This window comes from Gnatocerus cornutus, chromosome 10 (genome assembly GCF_029298725.1).
Source record: "Gnatocerus cornutus isolate USDA-ARS CGAHR chromosome 10, icGnaCorn1.1, whole genome shotgun sequence".
NCBI classification, from domain to species: domain Eukaryota; kingdom Metazoa; phylum Arthropoda; class Insecta; order Coleoptera; family Tenebrionidae; genus Gnatocerus; species Gnatocerus cornutus.
Genome location: NC_142242.1, coordinates 3044744 through 3072686, shown reverse-complemented (window position 1 = coordinate 3072686; position 27943 = coordinate 3044744). Strand labels below are relative to the sequence as shown.

The 27943-nt window shown below is 37.4% G+C and overlaps 2 protein-coding genes across 2 annotated transcripts in view; both read left to right on the top strand.

Moving 5' to 3' along the window:
* LOC148167155 (uncharacterized) overlaps window positions 1–19973 on the top strand; it is a 52081-nt gene extending 32108 nt beyond the window's left edge. Inside the window, exon 3 of the mRNA XM_088048164.1 lies at window positions 18240–19973. Coding sequence (XP_087904290.1) covers window positions 18267–19973 — 1707 coding nt within the window. The 5' untranslated portion in view covers window positions 18240–18266. The remainder of the gene's footprint in view (window positions 1–18239) is intronic.
* Window positions 19974–22557: 2584 nt separating this feature from the next.
* Window positions 22558–26094, top strand: LOC148167154 (uncharacterized). Its single transcript, XM_088047782.1, has 3 exons — window positions 22558–22718; window positions 23609–24001; window positions 24055–26094. Exons 2-3 carry the CDS (start codon window positions 23613–23615, stop codon window positions 25889–25891), a joined length of 2226 nt encoding a protein of 741 aa, XP_087903908.1. The 5' UTR covers window positions 22558–22718; window positions 23609–23612; the 3' UTR covers window positions 25892–26094.
* Window positions 26095–27943: the final 1849 nt, after the last annotated feature.

Sequence of the window (27943 nt, the reverse complement as noted above, 5' to 3'; positions counted from 1 at the left end):
AAGCTGAAATTCATTAAAATTTAAAATCTAGCTTTTTGCGTATCATTTTTGAGTTTTGTAACAAATAGAATCGACACAATTTAATTTCAACTTTTAGTGGAGATTTGCCGCAAACCCTATGAGATAGTAAAAAACCGGCGCTTCCGCGATTTTCCAGCGCGTTTGAGATCCTTTATATTTCATTTTAAACACATAGTCATATAGTTCTGTACTGGCACTGTCAATAAAAAATATTAAAATGTTCGAACAAAGTTCAGAAAACGTTTGTCACATTCAGAGGTGGTTTTCAACCTGTTGGAATGTACATTTGCAATAATCAGAATATTGTGGTTGAAACGGTTTCCGTAAAAGTGAAAAAAATTTCGTACGACAGTAAATGCGTGGTTGTCGTCGCCGGGATGTAAAGAAGCGCGTTGAAATTCCGCGGGTTCGTAATTTCGTTAGTCATCAACAGGCAAGGCCAGCAGCGTTGGTGTCATTATGATTGTATATTATGTCGGAATCTGACAGGGGTGTCTCGGAGCGATGCGTGTAATTCTGTGAATGCGCAAGGGGTGAGGGGAGGGTGGGTTGGACAAGTATGCAAAATGGGCTATTATAAATGCCGTTTTATAAATTGCATTTTACAAGTCAGCGGGCACGATTCACATGCATGGCCGAAATCCGGCAGTTTTCCTTTACGGATGACGTCCGCTCGAGAGGACACATAGTAGGAAAGCGTAGCTGCGCTGCAACAACTATATTTTTATCACCGAATCGGATCAGACGGTAGGGATATTCGCTATTATGATATTCGATTTGGATTCGCGCAGCTTGATTTCCACGGCATCATATGTTCGGTCAATCGGAAATCCCTGCGGATACAGATCGTAAAGTCAAAAGCTATGAATTAAACAGACAACAGTTAAATCGCAACTTTATTTAAAATTTTCAGTGCCCGTTTCCGTCGTCTAAAACCATCTGTAAAACACTCCTTAAATCAATCAATCTTCGTTCTCTTGGTAACTTTATGCTGCAGCGATAACGCTCCCGATACTGACTTTTTCCAACGGCTGCCCTTCGGCTTCACACTCGCTCCAATCATAATAAATCACTCCTAATCAGCAACATCGAAATTCGCGATAACGCACTCAAAAAACTGACCCGCTGAATTTGTCAATATTTTACACGAAGAACTAGGGATCATCCATTCAATTTCGCATTCACAGGTCAATCAAGATAATCGATGAGTCGATTGAGCTGGACACAGTTTTGGTTAATGTTCAACGTGCAAAATTTAAGCTCCACCGAGGTGGAAAAAATTCACTCGCCCCATTGTCCACTATCAATTAAACAGCCCCTTAAAAGCAAAAATGTGATAATTCCACTGTTAATAAATACCAAATTACAATAGTGTGGAGAGCAACAGAACCGACAACTGTGCGAGAACACAATACCTTTCATGAATAATTAGATAATAATCTATTAGCGCACAATGTTAGGTATTATGATGATGAGTATTATGCACTTTGACGTCAGTTACCACGAGCCAATCGAAATATTTGCAGCTACCTGACGATAACACAACCTACTAACTCTAAAAACAAAATAAAAGAAATAACTTTTTTTGTTTTATGTCGCTACTTTTCTGATAGTTTCGTTGTAACAATTTCAGTTGTTTCACTGAAAAAATACGATTTCGTTAGTCTCCACTGTGAAAAACTCCCGACAGATTGAAGACAATTCTGTTTGTAACTCATGACAGACTGATGGACATGGTTGAAACACGAATATATGCCTCGTCAAAATTGTCTTAGTAATGTAACATCTGGCTTTAGTCAAAACGTCAGACATGTTTTTGTTTTGATTTAAAACGCTTGTTATATTCTCGCGTTGATGTTTTAAAAGAGGTGTGTCTAGAAAGTAACAATGTTCTTTCTAGCTGATGATAAAATAAAAACTGATTTTTCAGCTGGAAGTGAGTTATCGACGTTTTGATGTAACGCTGCATAACAGGCCAAGGCAGCTTGCGCAAGGGAAAAACAATCACTGTAACGGAAAATTGACTAAAACTGCTAATTAGATTTATAAATGGAGGCCGTAATGGTTGAAACTTCACAAAGGGAAAATTAATTACCCTTAGTCGAATTTTTGAACAATTTTAGATATCGTTCAGCGAGTGGAAGGAAGACTTTTATTTTTCACGTTTTATTGAAGTTCGATTATTGCAAGCTAATAAAACTATTAAAGAAAATGCTACAAACGTAAAAAAATCACAATCCACGTCGGCACGTTATGAAAGATTTTACTTTGAGATCAAACCTTCGATATTCCTATTTGTAATCCCTTTTGAACGAGTTGTGGAGGCGCCTATCGAGATCCCAAGCGGCCTCCTTCCGTTTCACGTATCAAGTTCCGACCTTGCGTACCTATCCAGGTCCGGACTCGATAAACCACTAAAATTTTCAACACAACAAATTTGCTTGGAATATTTTATACGACCAAGACTATTATTTATTTCAGTCAATAAACTGAAGGTTCACTGGAGCGCAACCGTCTTGCACAGGTTTAATTTTTAAACATTTTTTATACAAGCATTCAATTATTAACAGAAAATTAAATAAATAACACAGTCGGTGCGATAGACACAAGTCGACTTTTAACCAAGTAAAAATATCACGACAATCACAAAACTTTAAATTTTAAAGCTTCTGCAATATCAACACAATTTTAGTGTCACTTATCAAAACTTAAGCTGCATAAAAATAGCTTTACGTCTTCAAAATTAAAATAAACTGAAATTTGTAGTAATATTTGTATGATAGTTTGAAATAAGACACAATAAACTTGTTTAAAAATGTATAACATAAAATATTCTCATTTAGATTTTAGAATTTCGTGCTTTAAAATCGAAGGAGCGTGCAAAGATTTCTACCCTGAAAGTATAGAGTCGGTGAATATCCGCCAATTAAAGTCTATTTAATTTGTAAGTTTGGTTCTTGACGAAGTTGTTCTGAATTTTTCATAAAATTAGTTACAGTTTGAAAAGACTAATATTTGGGGTGTTCAGAGCTATAACGAATTATGTCCATTTTAGTCGTTTTGAGAAAAGTACAAAACTAGTTAATTCGTGTTAATTTATCTATGCTTCGATACCATTGAGAATAAAAGAAATCATAGAGAGAAACCGGCGCCTCCACCAATTTTGCAATATAAAATAACGAAAGTAAATTTGTCACCTTATATAAAAAACAAAGAATTTCTACGACTTTTATTAGAATTTTGGCTCAGCAAGTGGGATATTCGTATATTTCCAAAATTAGTTTAGAATTTTAAGGTGGGCGCGCCCTCCAAAAATAGAAGATGAAGCCTGCATTTAGAGCAGTCCCAGGGTCTGATATTTATGCCGGTTTGTGCCTAGTTTGTTTAGTTGGCTTCGTTTCAGTGCCGCAATGATGCACGACGTCGTTTTCGGGTTGCGAGGGTCTTACGCATGTATAGTGGTGGTTATAGACGGAGAACGCGGTTTAGCTAAGACAACAGTTGTAAATTTATAGGATGTTTACTTAGGTTTTATGTGTAGATAAAGTTTACCACAATTATGGGGGACAAAGTCGGTCTAGTTTTCATCAATTTAATCAAATAATTTTTCGTGATTTTGTACATCCATCCTTTGTAAGACACCTAGCGAGAGTGCAAGCTCTCACGCACCGTTTTGCTCATTAATTATAAAGCGGGAAAGGCGAGTCGTGCAACCGGCAAACCTCAATTACACCATTCCTGTAATTCCGTAGGCGATCGGTGACGGTCTTTGTCTCATTCCTCATAATTGTATTACTCAGGATCAGACTGTCGTTTCCCTGGTGGCGCATCGCTCATCGTCTCCGCTGACCCCTGTTCGTTTCGAATACAGATCACGCCAACTTTGAACATCAATTAGTTGCGCCTCGATATTAATATTACCGTGGATAGGTGCTGCCTTCAAGCATATCCACTATTTAGCCTAAATAGCTTCTTAATAAGTTGCATATCCAATAACCAGCCATACGTCAATTTAACCTGGTAACGTTGGGGTCTAAGCGCAAATTTGTCTTAGAATTTACACTTACTAAATTACCAATGCACAGTGGTCCCAACCGCAAATCTTGCTGAACGAAAATCAAAAATCAATTTTTTCTGAGGAATGTTTATTGTTCTAAAATCTTCAAATTGTTTTGAATGTTGCAAATTAGTGATATTGATTCTTCAACTGGGGGTATATACTTGCCAGGAAGCCCCCTTTTTCTAGGAATATCATTTAGAAAATAATGATATTGCTTTCTGAAATTTCCTTTCTAAATTTAAAATAAACATTGACTTTAAATAGAGTTTTAAAATTTGTTTTAAATTATATCGGTCTGAAATTAGTTCTGATTTATTAAAGAATCTGAACCATATACAATCATATACAGTGCGTTCCAATTAAAATGAATATTGTCAATTGTCAATTCTTGGATTTTTTCAAAATTTTCAATGAAAATTAACGTGAATTATCAAAATAAATTTAGTCGCATCAAAATAATGAAAAAATGACCAACAACAAAAATATAAAGAATAAAAATCAAATTGCTGGTCGAATGTTGAAAAATGTTAACTTGAAATTTGGTATAAAAATCTAAAAATTTGATTCTCAGCAACTTTTCTTACTGAATTTATTGCCCTGTTAAAAAAATCGCTGTACGATGTTCGTTATAATTTACAATGTTGCAAGTGACACAACAGATTCGCCTCAAAAGTTTGATAAGTGTGTTAAATTTAAAAATTCATCTCCGAAAATTGACGAAAATATGAGCTGCTATCTGTCTTGAGTGCGGCACACTGTATGTCACTTATTTTATTTTTAGTAATTCTGTAACTAAATCAGAGTTCTTAGCTATTTCCAAAAGATATAATTCACTTTAAAATAGTAATATCTGCATTTATGACTAGATAATGTTTCCAGTTATTGCTATCAATGTGATGTATCGTTATCTTTGGAAAAATATAAATAAATAGCTAAATTGTGCACAACGCTTTGTTTTCTTCATACGAGTGCTAAAAAGCAAATATAACATTGCTTGATTTAAAAATTTTTGTCCAGCTAGGGACTACAATGTCCCAGTTTTAATGTGCAACGTATAGAAAAAAAATGTATAGATTTCATTTGTCATTTCATTACCCTCAATTACAAAACATAAAGAAGCTTCTGCACAATAAACCTACAGCAAAAACCATTTTATGTATTTGGCAAGTTACCAGGCGATTTAAAATGAATTTTCTATCAGTAAAATAAAAAAGCTTTGCCCTAGTTCAATTTGTCTATGAAATATTCCAATAAAATAGAAAACTATTTTATGTTTTATTGTTTATATTTAAAACCCATTAAAAATATAATGAAATATCACGCTGATATAAAATAATTTTAGAACCATCGTCAAAAACGGTGGATGTGCCATTGTAAAACACAGGATTGTTTTATATAAACAATTAAAGCGAAATGTTGAAAGCTACATTATTAAATTTGATATTTTTATTAGACTTTGAAAAAGCCAATTTATTTCACAAAGTGTTTAAAATTTTTATTATGTTACATTAAAACTGCAAAATATAAACATAAAAAGACTTCACACGCTCATGTTTTAAAATGTGTGCTTTTAATAGGGAGTTTGGGTCACCAGAAGTATGGTAAAAAATTAATATAGAAAGTTTTAACGCACATCAAAGTGGCAAACGAAGTTTTTCATGCTTTTTTTAATTTTTTTCCCATGTAGTTAAAAATAGGAATTAATAATGCAGGATTATTAACAGCACAAGTGGAAGCGCTGCAAATTTGGTTTTTGTTTTATGCTATAATACAATTAATAATATATGTGTATATGTACAGCTAACTAACTGTAGTAATTAAAGTACGTTGAATACTCGCATTTGGGAGTTTCAGTTCATACTCTTGAAGACAAAGGACGAAAAGGATAATAAACAGAAATTAGACATTTCAAATTCATAAGACAAAAATTGTGTCTCCGCAGGCAAATATGAAAACATCTCTTGGAAAATTAATTTACTAAGTCGTTGGAGAATCGAGGTCACATTTTATGTTGAATGGATTCCATTCAATATTAGAATATCATTGGTGTCACAGTCAGGTTCCCCAGACAATACATAAGCAAATTCCAGACCTTGAAGAGAGACTTGAAAAGTTTTGGTCAAAGTTTGATTAAAATTTTTTGTTTACATTCAATGGGAGGAAGTTTAACAAGTCTTTTTTGGAAAATTATAGTCGTGTCTCTGAGATAAGAAAAGTGCGGTAAATAGTGGTACATTGAGTTATAACAGGCTATTAGCGAAGACAATGAAAATAAATTCCTTTTATTTTGTGAACAACCGTTTAATTGCCTATGCGATGTTTAACGGCGAAATCTCCATCAAACACGGAATTTGTTTGCTCAAAGCAATGTCATTTTTTTGTATTTGTTGAATAATGATAGATGAACGGGTTATGAGTTTTGCTTGATTATCACATCCATTGTATAAATCAAAAAGTTAAGTAAATGCCAAATGCATGTTTTAAATGGACGGATTAATCATAAAGACTTTTCTGATAAGTTTGATAAAAAAGTCCGAGCGTTACACAGCGCATTGAAAAGTGTTTTACTCGATGGCTCGTTTGATGATTAATAGATGTGTTGAAAGTTTATAGCATACATTGGAACATCATTAATTTTCTTTAATGTACGGAAACTTGTCAAAAATTGTAAATATCACAACTAAAAAAGTGTCCTTAAAAGTCAGTCAATCAAACACTGTTTGCATGAATTTCCTCCGCTTTAACAATCCGAATAGTTCAAAATAAATTATGTTAATACAACATCAGCCTTCCTTCGAGCTAAATATCATTTTCCGCCCCTCTCGACATTCTCGTTTTTTCCTTTTTTTGTTTTCTCTCTAGTTATATTATGCAAAACTTTCGATCAATCGAAATGGAAATATTTCTTTAAAAAATATTCCCTGTTTTATTACATCGCTCTGTGGAATTCTTGCTTTTATTCACCAACGTCGAATTCACATGGAAATGTTAACAAAATAAATTTATATTTTTTGAGTTGCTACACATCGAAGTTTTAGGTCAAAACTCGTGGAATTTCTACGAACGCTATTGTTACACAATGACTTCTTTACAATTTAGATGAGCATCTAAAATAAGACATTCCGTCCACTACAACTACATTTCGTTTTATGGCATGTTTACGAAATTTGGCACACACTCTTATCATTCGCTTTTAATCTAAACCATGCTAGACAATAAAATGTAGCTTGTTCTAGCCACATAAATCAACCGATTAAAACGAACAAGATTAAACTAGCCATTCGTTTCACATAGAAAAAAAGTTGATTCAAATCATCTCTGAAACTATGCACTCAAGGTTTTACACATATGTGGTAGAATTTCCAGCAACCTCATATAAAATAGTCATAAAAAAGTGAAAAATAAAATTACTAGCAACCACACTAAGCAATAAAATTTAAAGTTTCTGAAAAATACATGACATGATGTTTTTTATAGTACCAGTCAAAAATGGTGGGTGCGCCGCGACTGCATTTTTGTTGTTTGGTGCTATTTTCAGTAGATTTTATTCACTCTTCGTACGTACGCCCAAAGGACATAAATTTAAGCAACATTAAAATCCCCATAACGTTTACTGTCCTGATAGTAAATTTAATATTTTGGCATTTCGCTATGTATTTAGAGTATCGCGTATATCTGTGGCGCCATTAAACAATGAATCAATAAAATATATGTGACTGTCAGCTAAACCCTGACACATCATGTCGGTAGCAAATCTTAACTTGTGTTTTGCTGTTAAAAAACATCAATTATAAGTAATGTCGCGATTGTGGTATTTGCGATCATTAATAAAACGTCGATTCTTGGCAGCAATATTTAGAGCAAAATACATAAACTCTAAATTTTGATGTAATTTATCAACGTCAGCGGCGTAGCAGGGCGTCCACATGACTTAACATAAAGCGAAATATTTTATTTTTATATACAGGGTGAGACTAGAGTTGTTGAGTTTGGTAGGTTATTAATTGCAATCTTCAGGTAAATTATTTATCAAGATATAGCGTTGTTTGTTTCAGTGGTAGCTAATTGAGTGCTATAAATAAAAACACGTGATATACTTTCTGGAATCTTTCGTGTTGCGGTAGTATACACCGCTGCTATACATCATGAAAAATATACAGCTCTATCTCGGCTTCGTTGCTGAACACGGAGTCTATTAGGCGTTTAATCGATTTGCTTTAACATTCTTCACCAGAAGTGTTATTTTAAAAATTCACGAATTCCCAAGTTAATTAATCGCGTTTTATATTTATAGAACGCGAAGTAGTCACACGAGGCTTGTTAGCATTTAGAACCAACCTACATGCACCAGGAAAACGTGGCTTTGCCCTTGTTACTAGACAAATTGTTTTCTTTAGTGAACTCGAGAAACGATGTTGAATATCGCGTCTAAAATGAGACCCGCGGCTGTTGAATAAATGTTGTTGAGAGCTTGAGTGTTTTATTAGTAAAAAGTGTTGTTTTTTGGGCGGTATTAACGTGCTAGTGGTGCATTGTGACGGTGTTGTCGCTACGACAAGATGATAGATGGGGCGCAAGTGGAGTAATCCTTTGGTACGCTTCATCCATATCACAGCAGCAGAAATCGTGTCGCGAAGTCCGCGGTGAAGCGTCAACAACACTAACTGTGAAAATTGCGATCTGGAGAATAGACTTATAAATCTAAATGACTGCGCTGGCATAATGAAGCGCTTTCAAGCCGGCTCCCTACCACGAGGCGATGTTTTCATTTCCACAATTAATCATCTCCATCTCTATCGAAAATCTAGCGGAGGGCTCTCGCATTCACACTCGCTCGAACCAGTCCTGGCTAACGACATCCTTCATCCCGACGACAATTTGGAACGTCTTCCCCCATTTCTTATTTCCAAAGTTCACCCTTGCTTGCACTTTCCCTAATCATTCCAGTTTCAAATTACACCCCGCCAAAGCATCGTTTGACATGCTCATACTCATAACCCACAACCCCAAACAAACTTGACCATCCAAATTACGTAATTATACAAAAAAAAAAAAACAATTACTCCACTCTGACATGGCTACCATGTAAAATTTTAATACGACACGTGTTCAGTGTTAAGTGCATCACAGTAAACGCCGAAGAGGGTGAGAACAATGAACAAACATAGAAAAACGTTCGTAAACATGTGTTTATGTTTACGATTATAGTCCACTAATTTTTTGTTGTCTTCCGAAACTTTTTTCCCCTCCGCGCTGGTTTATTTCGTTTCGGTGAAAATAAAAATATTTTATAAAAATACCGCATGACAAATGACGTATAATTAATTTTTTTGAGATTATGTGAATCGGTTTCCCTCCGGGTGCACTTTTTCTCCTCTTAATCGAATCTGCTTCAATAGAGCTTTTAAAGCCGTGCATATTTATATCGGTTCGGTTTATTCAAATTGCGATAAAAAGCGCATCTGTGGAAATGATATAGGAAACTTCGTCCTAAACCACAAAGGATCAGATCGCACAATATTATACGGGTAATTCAAAACTAGAGCTTTTAGCTACTTTTTAGTTTCCCTCAAACAAGGGGATCTGAAACCTAATAAAATTTCCAAATAAAATCCTCCGCAAAAATAAGAATGATTCTTGGATAAAGGCGAACAAAAAAGCCCTTTGTTTACTATAAACAATAAAGAAGCGGAGATATTTAAACTAATTGGATGGATTTTTGAGTTCTGTTTAGATTCGCAATTCACCTGAGGGTTATTGAAAGCAAAAATATCCGGGATAATTGAAATGGATTTTTGCGCCTAGACATGAAATTTCACGAGGATGTTATGATGACCACTGTTTTAATTTCCCAAACTAAATGTATAATAAATATCAAACCGAAGTCGGAAAGCTCTGAATTTACAAGTACATATTTGTAAGCAAAGACCGATAAAACGAACGTTTCATCTACATATTTTACGCGTTGACGTTTTACGCCGCTAAAAATCAATGTAGAGGCTAAGGTTCAATTTAAAAAATTCACAAACGCTTTCGTTTTATGGCAACCCAATTTGCAAAATAGAAATACATAAATAGATATAGGAAGTTGGTGGGCCCGGCCCCCATGGGACCTGGTAATTGCTAAATGCATTGTAACAAAAATAATAAAAACACGAGCTATATGGAATTTTTGATGGATCCCGCATGCATATAAATTTCCTTCGGTGACAATAAAAAGTAATCTACACCTCAAACTCTTATTTCATAAATTTCCAGAGAAATCTCTTCGCATCCATAAGGGTAAACTATCTCCGTCTGAAAGATGAAAACGAGATGTATACGCAATCTAACTAAATCTCTCTTGGCAGATATCTGTCATCATAGTTCACCCTCTGTAGCAACCGCGCGAAATTATTTGACATGCTCTGTCAATACTTTGTTCGCTTTTAATTGCAACCCCTCTATAAAAGCATTCGTTCTAGCTTTAAATTTGTTGCCTTTGATAAGAGACGATAAATTTTTATTATAAACATAAAGCCGGTAATTCTCGTAAAGGAGGTGCAAAAATCAATTTATCCCAAGTGCTATATATCTCCGTCGTTACAATAGATCGGATATTTGAAATGTGAAGGTCGTCAGGGTTATCGCCGAATCGCTGAAGAAGCGAGAAATTGTACTGAAACAAAGAATGGGGGAACGTATCATGGCGACGAGTGTCACGTGACCAATGGCAGCAGGAGCTGAATACTAAATTCCATAAACAATAAGGAGATGCGGAAAATGACAATGGGTACAAGTGATTCAGACCGAATAGACGAGACGTGCTAAATGAAAAGTGCGTTCTGGCTTGACAAAGTGTGGAGGAAACTAATCCACTAATCTGATTTTGCGACAAATTTTCCCCACAACTTCGGAAATTACCGCAAAAACCGTCACCAATAAAAACCCAGTTTCCTACCTTTGGCGATGAGCTGCCCAAAAAACCATCGGCACGTGTCGAAAACTCCACCACACTGCAAAACAATGCTCTCATCAGAAATACGAAAATAAACACACAACTACAGAAAAAAAAAGATAATTAAAATTACAACAAGGCGCACGCACTTGATTGCGGAATAACGATGAATCAGTGCGGGCAAAAAGTGGCGCACAAAAAATGGCAAGATAAGAGCGTTGCCGTTGGTTGGAATTTACGAGCGAAAATAACAAACACTGGTGTTTAAATTGTCGAGTTTTTGTCAATTTTATTGCACTATTTTTATTCGGAAGTTTAAAACCCAAATCAAATTTGCAACATCTTTAGAATAATCATGCTCTAAACCACACTTTTTTGCTTAAAATATCCCGCAAAGTTTACCAAACAATTATTTCTGCTAAGCCTGAGCAAAATCTTGTTTTCCTTCAGTTAACAGTTCTGAAAGCCACTACTTTACTCATACGGTTTTAGTGTACACAAATTTTAAGCAGGGAACGCAGCCACCATGGAAACTTATTACAAATTAAGAGGAAAATTTCCGCGCGTAGCTCGAGTCTGCCGTTTTAATTTTTTTTGGCAAAAGGTCATTTCATAAGACAGATAACTAGCTGTTAATTCTCATGTAACCGCCGTCTACCATGTCCTGGCGCCTCTGATTGACTCTGGGATAAAAGGAGTCACGGCTCACGCGGGACTGAAGAACTTGATATGTCCGTAATTGAGAGTAAGCCGCAGGGGTTACCGCCGTTACGGAGGGAACGTGACCCGCAAATTCACTGCAACCGACATTACTGTTTGCTGTTGCCGACCTGCGAAGCTCTAGTGTCATATGCATGGTCGACGCCTCCAAAGGAACCATTTCAATTAGTTTCAGAAGCAGGATGTCACCCGGCTCGCCAAATTTGCTTCACCGATCCATTTACACGATAAATACACGACGACAAAGTGAATCAGCTCTGACAAAATGTTACGACTTAGAAATTACGTTAAATATACAGGGGACTGAAAAAGTGGTCAACAGCTCAAAATAGAGAGGTCTAAACTAAATTATTGTGGCTCTGGTTTATGCACGTGCCGCAGATATAAGAATGAGGTTAATCTGCAAATATGCTTCCGCTGCTGCATAAAGCTTCAATTAGAGTCATTGTTTTCCTGTGTATTGTTAAATATGCACGTACAAGACAAGACTCCTGAACCAGACGTCATTTAATAACGTAATTCTACTACAGCGCATTTGCGCAATTTCGTAGAATAATACTGTCTGAACAAGGAACTACAAGTAATTTGTTTTTTGTAAGTAAGCGTTTAATTCAGGAAAGCTCTTAAATATTTTATTAATTTAACAAATTCACGTCCTTTGTGACTTCTTAAAATTGCCTCATCACATACTTTTATTTTTATTTCGAATAGAATTGTTCTTAAAGTGGATCGATAAGAGTCACATAAAATGAGGAGGAAAAGGAGAATCGGAAAGATTGTCGAGTGTAAATATCCCTGAACTTAAACTGACAGCTTTGAACTAGATTTTCATAAATCACTCCCAAGGGTTTGACAGTTACTGTCAAAATATGTATTAAATATAGTCAAATTAATTCACGATAAATGGATAGTTTAGTGTCCGTCATGATTTGTGGCTGAAAGTGTGGTTAATCTGGTAATAATTCCACGCGGACCTGAGGCAGAATTCTTTAGAATAAAAATAGAAAGCCGTTTCTTCCCGGTCAAAACTTATGATTATAAACTGTATTTTTTTTATTTTTACGTAACAGAATCATTCCTTTAAACTTTGGATTTTTGAGAAAAAAACGAATAAAAGCTATAATTATACACGTTCTTCAAACAAAAACATCTTAAAAAGAAATAAAAAACATTCTTCGTCAACTTTCTTTTTGTCCAAATATTTGTAGCACCTTAATTGAGTTCCATCAGTAAAAAAATACAAAAAATGTTGAAACGAATTGCTTATTCGTTGCTCATGCGCGAGTATAGGCAGCCCAATATACAAGTCGTGTGTGCAGGTTTGCCAGCCCCTAGAGAGTCGCTTAGTTATTTATTTACATATTTTTTTGTCGTAGTAGTTATTGTCTTTATCGCGAACTAAACAATATTTAAGACTATCTGAAGAAAAATGATCACGTATAAAGTGTGAGTTAAGGGAACGAAAGTTGTGCAGCCTCACCCATTTTTGGATAGTTGCTTGTCCCTCGGGCCCTTTCACTTTTTTATGTTAGTTCAGGGATGTGCGAAGAAGCCCTTGAGTCATCCAATTATATTCCATTTACTTAGATGTTTCGACGCACGTGTAATCTGCAAATTTTGTAGGCTCGGATATTCGACCTCACTTGGGGTTTGTTTATACTTAATTAATTAAAAAATCGCAATTGTGGCCGAGTATTCACGAATCCCGTTTAATAATTTTGTAAACTTTTAAAAGTAATTAAATTATGCACTCAGCATAATTGAAATAATGACATAAAAGGCAATGGTGTTGCAGCTGATTGAAATGGATTGTTTGAATTGCACTTATAAATAATGAGTGCTTTTAATAAGTTTGGTTGTCGTTATTTTGCGTTGTTTGTGCGTTTTTAATGTTAATGTCGGGGGAATAATCGAATTTGAGTTGGAGTAAGCGTAAAGTTGGGAGCGGTCGATCAGTACAGCGTATTTATGGACTCCAAACCGACAAATTAAAACTTACGCAATTGCAAAGTAGCTCTGCTTACAAAGTAATCGAGTCAGGCAAATTAAGGGTACGTGACCGGGTTAGGGGTTGAAGGCGGCGAATGGAGAGTGCTTAGGGGCGCCGGCCATTGCATTGGTCGCAGGATAATAGTAAATTGCGTCTAAAGCAATTCTGCACCCTAAGTGGCGACTCTTTCATGAACGAGAAAAGAGATAAGGTGCCAGACGAAATGCTGAAAATCTGAAAATCTCCCACCAAATGGCTTCCTTAAAGCGCCTGTCGTTAGGTTCAGCCTTGGGCTGAACGGTTCACCTCACTCTTGTTTTTTATTCTGCATTAATCGCCTTAAACAAACCACCGGTAAACTGCTTCTATTGATAAATAATGCGGCCTTTACGTTGCCGTATGCAAATTTATACTAATCCTAAGATTTCGACTTGTACGAGTTTTTAAGAGCGGGAGAATTTGGTGGATGCGCCGACTTTAGGTCATGCTAAAAATAATAAATGTCCCAGACTTTTCCGATAACTGCTAATTGCATTCAGAGACAATATTGTAATGTCGGCAAAGCATTAAGTTATTTATGATCATAAAGTTTTCCCAATGGAAGATGAAAAAATAGGGAAGGGGGGTATAATGATGTTAGAGCGCACGTGAGTTGAGGTTGATAGTGGTCAAAAGGACTTTGAAAATTTTTAAGGGGTGTCATCAGCTGAAACAACAAGTCTGGTTAGTGCATGTCATCAACGTCGACGCTCGTTCTGATGCCGTTGCCAGGATACGCGTAATGTCCTCCCCGCCCTTATCCGTTCCGGTCACGGGAATTAAGACAAATGACTGTACAAAAACCAGGAGATACTGCATACTTGATAAGGATTTGATGGCGGCGCATCTAGCGGACGAAGAAATTGATTATCATCAGACTAGGCAGCTGGGATCTGGGCGTCGCGCCGTTGAGGACGTGGAACTGCGTTTCGGGCCGGATTTAAGACACCAATTAAAATAAGTGACTCAAACTGTAATATAGCAATTTCAGGAAATTACTTCCACTTGACTCGGGTTGAACATAGGCGGAAGAAAAACGTCGCTCCTACGAAAAGTCTGCACTGATGACTTTTGTATGAAGAAGTGGCGCCATTCATCTTACCCGTCAGTTTCCTGAATTGTCACGTAATAACCTACAAGTAGTCATAATGATGTTTGCTACCGATCAGCAGAACCGAGTCGAGAAATATAATGGCGTATAAACATTTCATGAGATCGGAACGTCGATTTCAAGTTTCCCGTGTAAGTAAAATATATGGCTTAATCGAGCGGGTTCATCGCGTTCATCTCCTTCATCCATTCGTCAAGCTTCATCTCGCCCAGATAAACTAGCACTCGCCGAAAATATGAGTTATGATTCTACTCCAGACCGACGAAAAATCCTTACGATTTTTCATTTCGGTTTTCTTATATATTCTTTTCCAATTTATTTTCCCTTCTACTATCTATCATTAGCCACATAAAACGGATTGATGTACGATTCAAGAACTGTTCTACGCCCCCTGATTTCATAATAAATCGCTTCTTATTAAAAACCATTTCCATAAACACAACAACAGTCTGTCTTGATTAATTACAGTCTCACTACACTTCCACTGTTAGAGTAAAATCTCCTACGTCCACTGTTAGGGAGAACTCCTTTGTTTTTCCGCACTAATAAAATACAATTCTTTGGGGCTTTGTTTTCAAGACTTAAACAATGGATGAGTGCCTACAAGTGTCCATTAATAGTAGTCCCACGTCGTTTTTATTTTCCCCTTTTGTCAAACAATTCAACAACCGATACACCCTCGTTACGCGCTCAAGTGCGTCTTTATTAACCACCACTATTGGAAACGTATTGTAAATACACGGCCAATATGGAATATATGAAATATCGAATACCTTATGTTAAAATCGTCGAGGGGCACACAGAATCTTTTCAGAGTTGGAGATTGAAAGAAAGTTGTTTGAAAGTGACGAGAAAATTGAGCTTGGGACGAGTTTTTGATCGTAGGCAACATTAGCCACTAGAGAGCTATTCGTTACAGCTGGGTCATCACGTTTTCTGTCTACGAACTCGCCATTTTTCTCACCAAAGAAAACTCCACGCATTATCCCAGCTCTCTATAATGTACTATTGCAAATTACAAACTCACACACTAAAACTCACACAAAATTTATCACGTCAACACGAAATAATCATATTTAAACTCATTATCGCTGATTTCATTTTCAACCACGCATGAAGCTCAAAATAAGCGATTTAAACGCTACAAATTAAAACAATTATTGTGTGACAACAAAAATGGTGGATGCGCCAAAAGAGAGACGAAGAATGTTATTTAAACACTATGTAAATACAATATATGGAATGAATATGAAATTCTGCTGCAGTAACCGGACAAAACAATTTATTTCCATCACAATAATCTCCGTTTGCTAGAGACTAATTCTTTAATTATGAAAATTTAGTCATGGTAGATCCACGTTTTGGTTTTAATTAAAATATAATCGCAACCTCCGAAGGAAACCGGGAATGAAAAATTCGGTTTGGCGAGTCCTGTGGAAAAAGGGTAGCTCCGAACCGTCAAAAACAGTTTTAATTTAGTTATGCTTTAATAAATGAGCCGGTATAATTTAATTTTCTCTAATTTTAATGATTTTTAAGACATAAGAAGATTGAGTGTTTTATTTAAATCCATATAATTGTAACATTTCTGTCAGACTTCCTAAATAAACAACGACAAAATGTTTTCTGATGTTTCCAATCTCATCACCTTAAAAAATAAATGTGCTTTAAGGGCAACAGGTCTGAATTTTTAAGAGATCCTCAATAATAAATACGAAGGCTCGCGTTTGATATCGATTTAATTATCACAGAGGGCCAAGGGCTAGTTATGTAGGTTGCAAAAACAGGATTATCCCATTTAAATGTTTCATTGGAAATATTTCATTATATCATGAAACGTATTAAAACGTGTTTTCGATGAAATTTAACCTACACTTTTCGCCTAGTATTATCGTTAATTTTTGCCCGTAAATCCTCTTTCGCGTTAATGAGGTAATAGATTTTCCAAGTGGAAATTTTGCGGGAAATCGCGAAGGAGTTACGGAACAGGATGTTAAATAAATTACAACATGAATATGTACTTTTTGTTATTCTTATAATGATCTTACTGCATAGTTTCGGAAGTTGAATCGAGACATGCAAAAAAGAGATAAGGTCGCATTCTTCACCGTCAGAACGCGATATCTCGCCTAATTTCTAGGTCGCTTAAACGCAAAAAATCGGAAATCTCAAACGCGGATTTCACTTGTTTTAAATTTCACGTTTCAGGGAATTTCTGATGTTGTTTTTCAGGGAATGTCAACTTACGAAATATAGACAGAGAGCCAAAGTAAATACAAAAATAAAGTTGATAAAGTTGATAAAGTTGAGTAACGGGGGTTTTTTATCAACAATTTCATGGAAAAATTAACCAGTTCTGAAATCCACAGATAAAGATTTGTGGTACACAAACAGTAATTTTTATAGTAATTGCGAAAATGAAAAGTGATGTAACCGTCTTATTGATCGCAGAACGACCTCAAGAAGAATCAAGCATATTGAAGTTGTTCACGTTTGCGTAAGTTCAACATAGTGAACGTCTTTATTAATCTTTACTTCGTTGGTCTGGAAGAAGAAATGTTTGATTTTTTGTTGTAGACAATGTTAAGACATTGTTAATCCCAGCATGGGTATCTGTAATTGGGTGCGTAATTCTGTGGTGGGTTGTCTTTTCGGATGAAAGTATCGCTGCTTCAGCGGCTGATGGATGCCATGCCAGTCCTGAAACTGCTAAGTCGGAAGGCCGGCAAGCCTTTAAAGCTCCAGACAAATCGTTGTTTTATAGCGGAGCTCGCGTTAATTCCATTTGAAGGATGTGCACCATAAATCCGGATAATTGTTATCAGAAAGAAAAAACGCTGTTAATTCTGGGACATGGCCTCCGCTTCAATTCCAAAACCGATAGTTTTCTTCCCCAAGTTGGTATCTGTTCTGTCTATTCATTACCCGTCGTTATCTGGGATTAGTCGCGGCGGCGATTAATTGCACGCACCCTTTCTGTCCTTATCGTCGCTATTTATTCGCATTCTTGGGACGCTACTTTTTGCCGGATTTGCACATCCACCATAGAGGATATCCGCACTTAATGCACACTTAACTTCACCGACCTAATCGATTTCGCCTCTTTCCACGTAAGTGCCATGCAATGTGGATATTACGAAAACTAAACAACAAACTAAAAGAGAATGAGAGTGGAGTGGACGTAATTGAATCCATTGAGAACATAATTTGAAATCTTTCTCGGAGACGCCCAATCTAATAGAACCGCCAGCGTTATATTCTTGTTACTTTACTTTCTTCAACAAACTAACCACTGTATCCTTCGATGGGAAACGACCACCTTGAAATCAACATTGTTCTGTAATCCCATTTTTTGTTGCAGATCCCATGACGGTGCGCCGAGCTTGGCATGGGGGGTGAAAAGACCCGGCCCATGTGGTGGCAGACGCTACCAACCATGTTGGTGCTGGCGACGATCGGATCTGCCAGCGACGGAGCCCTCTGTCCGCCTCGTTGCAGCTGCAACGACGAGACTCTCAGCGCTTCTTGCGGCTCCGCAGCTCTTGAAGTTGTACCCATCCAGCTCAACCCTGAAGTTCGCCACATCGATCTTTCCAACAATAAAATCACACAAGTTCGATTTAGTTTCTCTCTCTACACGAATCTTATAACACTGGATCTCTCCTCGAATAAAATCAAAACTCTTGGATCTTCCAACTTTGAGTTACAGCATAACCTCAAGCACCTTAATCTTAGCCAGAATGAAATTCAGAAGATCTCGAAGGATTCGTTTAAAGGATTAAGAGCAGTGACCACGTTGGATTTGAGTAGGAACTGGTTGGAGGAACTCACGTCTGAGACTTTTCGCGAGTTGCATTCATTGCAAGTGTTAATGTTGTCGGAAAACCGGTTGGTTTATTTGGAAGAGGGGTTGTTCAAATCGGCGAAGCATTTACAAGAGTTGATTTTGGATCATAATTTGTTTTTAGAAATACCAACTGCAGCGTTAGTTGATACCACAAATTTACGCTTTTTGTCGTTGTCAAATAATTTAGTCAAGGCCGTGGAGGAAGGCCAAATGCCGGCACTACCGGAACTCAGAACACTTCTTCTAGATAAGAATGTCATTGACGATATACACCAAGCAGCACTTTCGGGACTGCTAGCTTTAGATCACCTAGATCTGAGTGATAATAATTTAACAGTCATTCCAACGCCATCTCTGACGAAATTGTCAAATGTAACCAAGTTAAAACTGAGCGGCAACTTTATTAGTGCCGTTCCGCCAGTAGCTTTCAAAGGACTCTTTCACTTGCGTTTCCTTAGGTTAGATCGTCAGGAACTCCTACAAAGGATAGACACCAGAGCTTTCGTCGACAATATAAACCTAGAGAGGGTGTGGTTAGACGATAATATAGCAGTAGACAGACTACCAACAAGATTGTTCCATGGCAATCCTCGCGTGGTGTACCTTTCCGTACGCAACAACAGATTAACAAATATAGAAGTTAGCCACTTTCCCTTAGACCAGTTACGTGTTTTAAAATTAGCCGGTAACCCTTTGGAATGTAACTGTTCACTGTCTTGGCTCTGGCACCTAATCCAAGAACAAAAACTGAAACGTTTGACAGATCTAACCAATGGCACCTCTGAAGAAGACATTCTTTCGAATGATTTGGTCGTGGACCTTGACGATATAAGATGTGCCGGTCCAGAAGGTTTAACCGATACTTTACTAGCCGACGCCACTGAATCTCAAGTGGACTGTTCCGTCAGTTGGATAGCAGCAGTTTCAGCGACGTTAACGGCCTTATTTATCGTCGTTATCATTGGCGGTTTGCTATATTGGGGCCCGATAAAGAGGGCTCGTGCTAAAGAGAAAGAACTTTCTGTTGAGAGCAGGTGTCGAAACAGCGGAAGTTGTTCGAATGGAAGAAGTGAGCCTTTCGACAACGTAAGGACAGACAAGTGCATGATAGCGCCACCTCTTATACACCATGATTACCGCACGTTGCCCTCATGGGACCCCTACAGCACGAACTGTGGCGGCACCATGAACATTTACGAACATTTAGATTTAAACAACAAGACGAGGCCTCATATCGTCTACGTGTAACTGTATTGTGATCTGTTTGTGCGGATCCGCAAGGTTCTTCCTACAAATTCGGGTATAGAAGTCGGCCGACGCACACGAACGAGACGCGATGCTCGCTGGACAAAGCTTTTAGGCCCTTTAGAAAATAGTGCAAATTAACTCGTAACCAACAAGCAAAGCAAGGGTGACTATGTCTTTAAGTACGAGTGAGATGCAAGGAAAGGGCGCGATGGAACAATCTAGTTTCTCCAAAATTTGTTTACGATTGTGTCGTGAAAACAGCGATTCTATTTTATGTACTGTGGTGAAATTCACAGTCCCCTCGCGGTTTCAGGTGAATTCAGAAAATAGTCTCCTTTGTATAATTATGTTATTGCGTGCAGAGTTAAATTGCACGACTGTACTCATTCATTGTTATATGTTTGTCCAGCTAGAATCCGATTTCCGCCGTTGCGCGTCGCGTCCGATGCATTTATATTTTATAAAACATGTGTATCATACGTTATATGCTAAGAGCTCGAGACGGTGAGGTTGCAAACCCCTAAAAGTGAGGGTGGCTGCCACGGCTCGGTTCCCATTCAACTCAGTACAGATGAAAAGACTGATTCGTTTTTAAAGTGTCCGTTTTTGCTACTCCAAAATGTGTCAAATAGCTTTAAAATAACAATGTGTAAAGTTGTGACAAACTAAAGCAATAAAGAATATCCGAACCGACTGCAATATCTTCATTGCATTTTTCGTTCGCCAAAGACTCATTTTCTCATCTTTCATGCTGTCAAACATTACGCAGTACTGGACCATGTATAGTTGTTCCGACACAATTTAAGTTAGGAATCTACACTCTCAGTGAAAATATTTTACTATAGATTTAACAAAATCAAAATATTGTCATGTGTACATTTGTTCGCAGTTAATGATACCTGTTCTTAATTATGACTACGACTATTTACTTCCTTCTCCATACATTACATAATGTTTATTAAATGATAAGAAAATAAACAATTACGAAAACGATTCTTTGTTATTCTTTCTCCAATCGCCCCACCATTTTCCACACGAAATTAAAATACTGCTTAAACTACAGATCAATTCCTGTATTTAATTATGTGTGTCACGCTTCTAGGCAGGTGAAAACAATGTTATCCGAGGTCCATGCATATTCAATAGGATTTAGTTCCAGCAAACTCCCTGGTTAATTAAGCGTTTTAGTCTCAAAAAATTATTAAATTGCGTTGTTTGAAAACACAAGAAAATTCATGATTTTACGTAAACTCCAATCTCGCGTTTCATGTATAAACAAGTATTTTATAATTATTAATACCGACGTCAATGCAAATATCGTAAACATATTTATTTTAGTGTGAATGCCGTTACATAATAAATAAGCTCAGGGATATGTTCTACCCGCTTTGAATAGCTGTAATATTTTATTTATGCTTGAATAAAATACGGAGCTCCAGAGATTCTTAAACTTTCCTTACATTTAGAACATTGACCGATTTGAGTGCACCTAGATTTTCGTCATCCCGCGGTTTGAGAGGCCCTGATCGTCGCTTCAGGGAATTATTATTAGATTAAAACTTAGAGGCATCTGAAATTCTGTCCGCATTATTTCTACAATTTTGTCGTCGTAAATGCAAATTATATCGAACGTTTGTTTAACATGATGAAAATGGTAAAGAACTCTTGCATATGTATTATGCGATGTGTGTTTATTCTTCTTTAACCGCGGTTCCTGTTTCCGCCCATCACAGAACAAAACCACATTTAAATATCAGTTCTTGTACCAAAACGAAAAAGTAGCATTGTTGTGCCACCTCCAGAATCTCAACTCTTATTGTCATTGCTAAATGCGAATGACCTTCCATAAGTAAACAAATTACACGATATTATTTCACATCCGCCATGATTCACGAACGTTTTGAATTTTTAAAGAATTATTTACTTTACAATAAACCGTCGTAAATTCGCGTAGATTGACTTTTTAATTACGGTTAATGTGCAGCAGAAATTGCTCGAGGGATCTCTAAAAACAAACGAAAAGATGTTTTCAAATTAATTTTAATTGGTAGGGTAGTTACAAGACGTAAAAAATGGTAATAAGAAATGCTAACAAGGTGAGCATAATTGCGTTTAGTCAGAAAGAAGGAAGAACTTCACACTAGCGCGTGAACGACCTTTGAAGAGACCAGGTGATATAGCAAGGTAAACTTCTTTTTACTATAATACACGAAAATAATTTAATTGTTGAGAATTAACATGGACGGAAATGCAGGAATTTTAGCAAGGTTTGTAAAAAAGAAAAAAGCCAACAAACTTTCCGAAACTGCAATAAATCATCGTCTGAATCAGAATCCAGTTGCTCCATAATTGCGCGTCAAATTTTTATACAACAAAAACTACAGAAAGTTCCCAAAATAAATTTTTGTAAAAAAGGATAATAAACCTTCTGTTCCACCCCTGCGCCAAGAAATCCAGAACAAGCGCTGAAAACTTCCACGCAACTTGTCTCATGAGCGTTAACAACAATGTACATATCCCCAACATCTAATTACAAACTCCAACAAGGTAAATTAAATTTTGTTCATTTGCTTTGTCATAAAATGATGCGATTGCTTGAACCACTTCGTGTTACTTCGTGAACGTCGAAGTTTCCACTCCTGCAAAATGGATCGACGTTCCTGCATTATTCAGCTCAGTTAACATTTCCAGTGTGTTGACATGCGTTCGGTGAGAGTGATAAAGTGCATATTCGTGCAATATAAGGTAAGTCTTGGTTCCTTGTAGATAAATGAATTTTAATATCATTAAGGGTAGGATACCGAAGGTATTAAAGGATATTTTCCTCGTTTTCTCCCCGTGGAGTTATTTTAACAATGCGCCGGTTTTGAATACTCTTGCGCACGCACAACGCGCGAACTTTAATCCGGTAGCTCCTCATTTCATTCGTTATCTTATCTACAGCAAATTACCGAAGTCCAAACTGAGGACGACAACCGTGCGAATAATTGTAAGAAATGTAGTCATTCGGGTTTGCGGGATTAACGACAAAAGAAGGATTATTTCGGGTGGATGCGTTTCGACAGCTTTGTTCGATTCTTCAGGGTACGGAAAACGATTTTTCAAGATTGAGGCTAGCGGCAAAATGCCGAGGTAGATCAAGTTAAACTCCAATCCTAGTTTTATTACCGAACATGAAACGTAAAATTTTCCCGATATTGATTATAAAAAAAAGTTTCAGGCCCCAAATCGATATACATATGTTGACTTCACTGAATTATTACGCGTTTATGTTCGAAATATTCCGTAAATGTAAACAATCCGTGACGGTACCAAGAATTACTCACATTCACCGTTAATTGAAAAGTGTATATTACACATAGAAAGTGGTAACAAGCGTTTTGTCCAATAATTTTTCAAGTGCTGCAATTTCTCGAAGTTATTACGAACTGGAATGACCCGAATCCTACTTGGAAGTTTGCCAAATTTCCCAACCACGTGCTTGAGCCTTTATTTAATGACAATGCATTTTTGTTGTCCACTTGACACTTGCTTCGTCCTGTTTATTGTTTAATTAATGCGTTTAAAATCTTGAGTCATGATTCTAATCATTCGCTTTAATAGAATTGTATTTTAATGGTATTTTTTTTTTACAGAACCATGAAATCCTCCTGGGTGATATTCCATGCCGCGTTGGCCGCTTGCATAACTCTAAGTTTGTGTTTTAATGGCGAACTTGCAGAATTGGAGTGCCCGGATGACTGTGATTGTCATTATTTTCGAATTAATTGGGTGACAGATTGCTCCGACAGTAACTTGACGGAAATTCCTTACGATGAATTAAGTTTAAACGTTTACGTGTTGGACATGAACAACAATAATATAGTAGATGTAGGTCCGTTTCCTGCAGACATTAAAATGCGGCGCTTGCAAATGGCCGACAATCGCATGAGCGAGCTGAAGAAAGAATCCTTCGCAGGGCTAAACTACCTCATCGACGCAGATTTCTCCGGGAATATGATAACGAAAGTTAATCCAGACAGCTTCGAGTAAGTAACGAATCTTATTAACCAAACAAGCTTCACAGTGGCGTTCTTTTCAGTGATTCGCCCGGGTTTATCACTTTAGAACTTCAAGGAAATCCCTTAGAGCCGGTCGATGGGCCATTTTTATCCATCAAATCATTGCATTATTTGGATATTAGCAACTGCGGGCTAAAATATTTAAATCCACTTTTCTTCGCCAATCTAACAACACTGAGTACGCTCGACTTATCAGGAAATCCCTTAGGCGTGATAGATAATAAAGCATTCGAGCCTTTGTCTAGTTTGGAAACATTGAAAATGAACGAGTGCAATTTGACTTACATTGCAAATTACGCCTTCATCTCGTTGGAAAATCTAAAAAATTTAGAGCTAAGCGGTAACGTGCTCGTTACCACTGATTGGTCATCAGTTCTTGATTATCTTCCACGGTTGGAATATCTTGATCTTCGCAACGCGGGAATCAAGCACCTTCCAGAGACTGTGTTCAGCAATAATACGTATCTACGAACGTTGATTTTGGCTGGAAATGAGCTGCGAGACCTTGATGTTGCCCAAACTTTGGGAAAACTCCAACAATTAGATTCTTTAGATCTGTCGTTCTGCAACTTATCACTTCCTCTATCGGAAGACTCTTTCGTCAACGCGACCAAAATCCGCAGCTTGTACCTTTCAGGAAACTCGCTTTTTGCATCCGACCTCCTGGTTGCCTTAGCTCCTCTGTCAAGTTTAGAAAAACTTTCTTTGAGTAACTGCGGGTTGCCTCGCCTTCCTGACACTTTCCACAACCTCAAAAGTCTTCAAGAACTGGATATTTCGCACAACCCGCTAAACGATGCTTTCGTCAAATTACTAAAGCCCTTAGATAAGTTGGAGTACTTGAATATGGGTTACAGTAACTTATCGAATCTAGCACCGACGTCGTTCTCGAAGATGACCAGTATGAAGCGTTTGGTTCTTTCAGGAAACGACTTAAACAACCTTGAAGCTGGACTTTTCGGCAACTTGACAAAACTTGAGAGTATAGAACTAAACTTCTGCGGACTTAGACGTCCAATTAACGCGACTTTATTCTTCAACAACCTAACCTACACAGACTTGCGAGAACTTCACCTAGCCGGAAATCCGCTGCAAGTCTCCAAATCAGGACCTCTCCTCCCAAGACAATTATCAAGACTGGAAAGCCTCGACTTGAGCAACTGTGATTTGACATTCCTCCCGCCGAGCGCGTTCTACTGGACAAGAAATATAACCACGTTGATCCTTAGCGGAAACCATTTCTCCACGCCTGATAATTTACAATTCCTTGAACTCTTGCCGAAACTGAAAGTCCTCGATTTGAGGTATAATAATTTATCGACATTCGCACCGAAGTATCTCTCCGAAAACCCAGACGTTGAAAAGTTGAAACTTGTGGGAAATCCCTGGAAATGCGACTGCTCCGTCGCAGAATTATGGGACTGGGCAAATCTACAAAAAGGTAGCTTAGGGACCCTGGAAGGCTCCACCATCGGTGCCGAACACGTCACCGTTGGCAAAACCAAGCGCAAGAAACTCCTCATGTGCAACTACGACACTAAACAACCGCTTCCCGCTTTAACCAACAAAACAGTGCCTGGACGCCGCCCCTTCATCAAACCCCAACGAACATTAACATCCACTAATCGCACCTGGGCCAAATATGTAAGAGAGTCTGGTTGCGCTCAACTCCCAATCCTCCACAGATCTGCAAGAGCTGTTGGAACAAACGTCCAACAATTAGAACCTAACACTTGGGCAGGGGCCGCTATCAACGCCGCCGTTGTCTACATCTCTTTAATGACTATTGTTGGAATTGCGTTTATTGTGACGAAAAAACGACGGGGGCGGAAAACTGCCAGCGAAAAAAGCAATTAGACAGTATTCTGCTTAGCTATGAACACAGTATTTCTTTAATTAGGTTTTTTCACTCATACAATGTGTGAAAGGTTCAGTGACGTAATTAATACTCGAGGCTGTCACTTATTGCAATTTTTAAGACTGTCGCGCTATTGACGTTTGTGTATTTAGGTGCGGCCGTTATTTGAGCACAGAGAATGTTAATAAAAGTTTATGTTAGATTTGTTGTTTGCATCCGTATCGGCACACACCCACATGCAATTACTACATAACATCGTTTATGAGAGAGTAATGAATCATAAATCGGTCAAAAATTTTCCACGAACATATAAAAAAATATATAATGCAGCGATCGTTACAAGAAAGATATTTATTTTCATCACCCCTGATATCTTCAGCCACTTCAGTTCATTACTCACTCTCATTTAAAAACGAACAATAACTCGTTGCTAATGAACCCATTTAATGAAATTTCCTGAACCGTATGATAATTTGTAATGTAAATTGCTGCGTGAACCACCCTTTAGGAAAAGCCGCGTTAGAACAAGGGCTGGTCCTGACCGCTATTCCTAGAAATTACATAGCTTGCCGGTGGCCATTTTTAAATTGAACTCATTCACAAAAGGGAATATGTAATCGAGCAAAGTCTATTCTATACCGACAATAACTCCAGAACGGCTCCGGCCTCCTCGTACCCTGTCATGAGGGTGGATTGCCACCATTTCCTGTAATTGCAAGTAGGACGTGAACAGCCCTTGTTCGGCCCTTCAGTCTGTCCTAATTAGAACACGGCTCCCTTGTAGCGGCCCACCTCTTCGACACTAGAGTACAGGGACTTGGAGCTAGGGAACGTATCAACAAAGACAAGAGTTCGTCATTTGCTTTGTAAAAATGGAAAAATATTCAGAAAAGCAGATCTAAACTCGAGTTTATATTTCGCGTTTTTTAAAACTTGAACGCGAGTACTGACGCCGGTTGGCACTAGACAGCTTGACAGGAAATTAAGCACCTTTTTCTGTAGATGTAAGTGTCAGTCCACATGTTAATTATTTTTATAATGAAACAAACCGCCGTTTGTTGTCGCTCCTCGCAACAATTTTCGAATTATCCACTGTTAAGATAACAAGGAAATTGTAAGCAATTACGCCGTTTTATAAGTTGTTGACTTCATTGTGGCCCATTGACTTTAAGTACTTGTTTGTACTTTTTCCAATTGATTCATACATGCACGAGTTTTATTCACAATGCTCAGATTTTAGACCTCAAAGTTATCTAAACGTTTAAACCAGAAGGTGAGGTAAGCACAGGGGTGTGTTCATAAAGTGAGACGTCTGTTGGACCGTGTGACGTCAAAGTGATGTGATTAACACTCTGAGATTCGCCAGAGTGTTGTTGCGTTTATGAACGGTTTCCGTGGTTATGGTACATCACCTACATACAAAACGCAATTTTCGCAAAAATTCATGACTAAAACTATGCCAAACTTCTGATATCGATATCACGCTTATTTTTAAGCGTAAACTTGAGTTATTATACATCAGTGTATGCAGAATTTTCCGCAGATTCCAAATCTGGAATTTAAATTCAGATCCGACAACAGATAACCGAGTTATGGCCGATCAAAGTTTTGAAAAGTTGATTTTCATTTTTTCTCATTTTTCTCAATTTTTGAAGTTAAATATCTCAGAAACTATTAGAGATATTGAGATGCGGTTTGCGCCATCGTTTTTCTCGGCTCATTTTACGTTAGAAAAAGTGCTTAAAAGCCCAAAATTCGATAGTCGATTTTTCGCGAAAAAAAAATACGACTCAAACGATGAAAATTTTTCATTTTTTTTTATTTTTGGCCATAACTCGTAAACTATTTGTCCTATAGATCTCAAATTTGGCCAGTAGATAGATTTTGAGCTCCTCTTTCGACCGATGTATAATTCAATGCTATTAAAAGTCCGTTTTCATTCTGAAAACATTGATTAAAAATCACCCTAAAATGATGTTTTCAAAACAGTTTTGGCCAATTCCTCGTTTATTTATAAAGCAAACTTAACAAATTTGGGTCTCATTTTACGC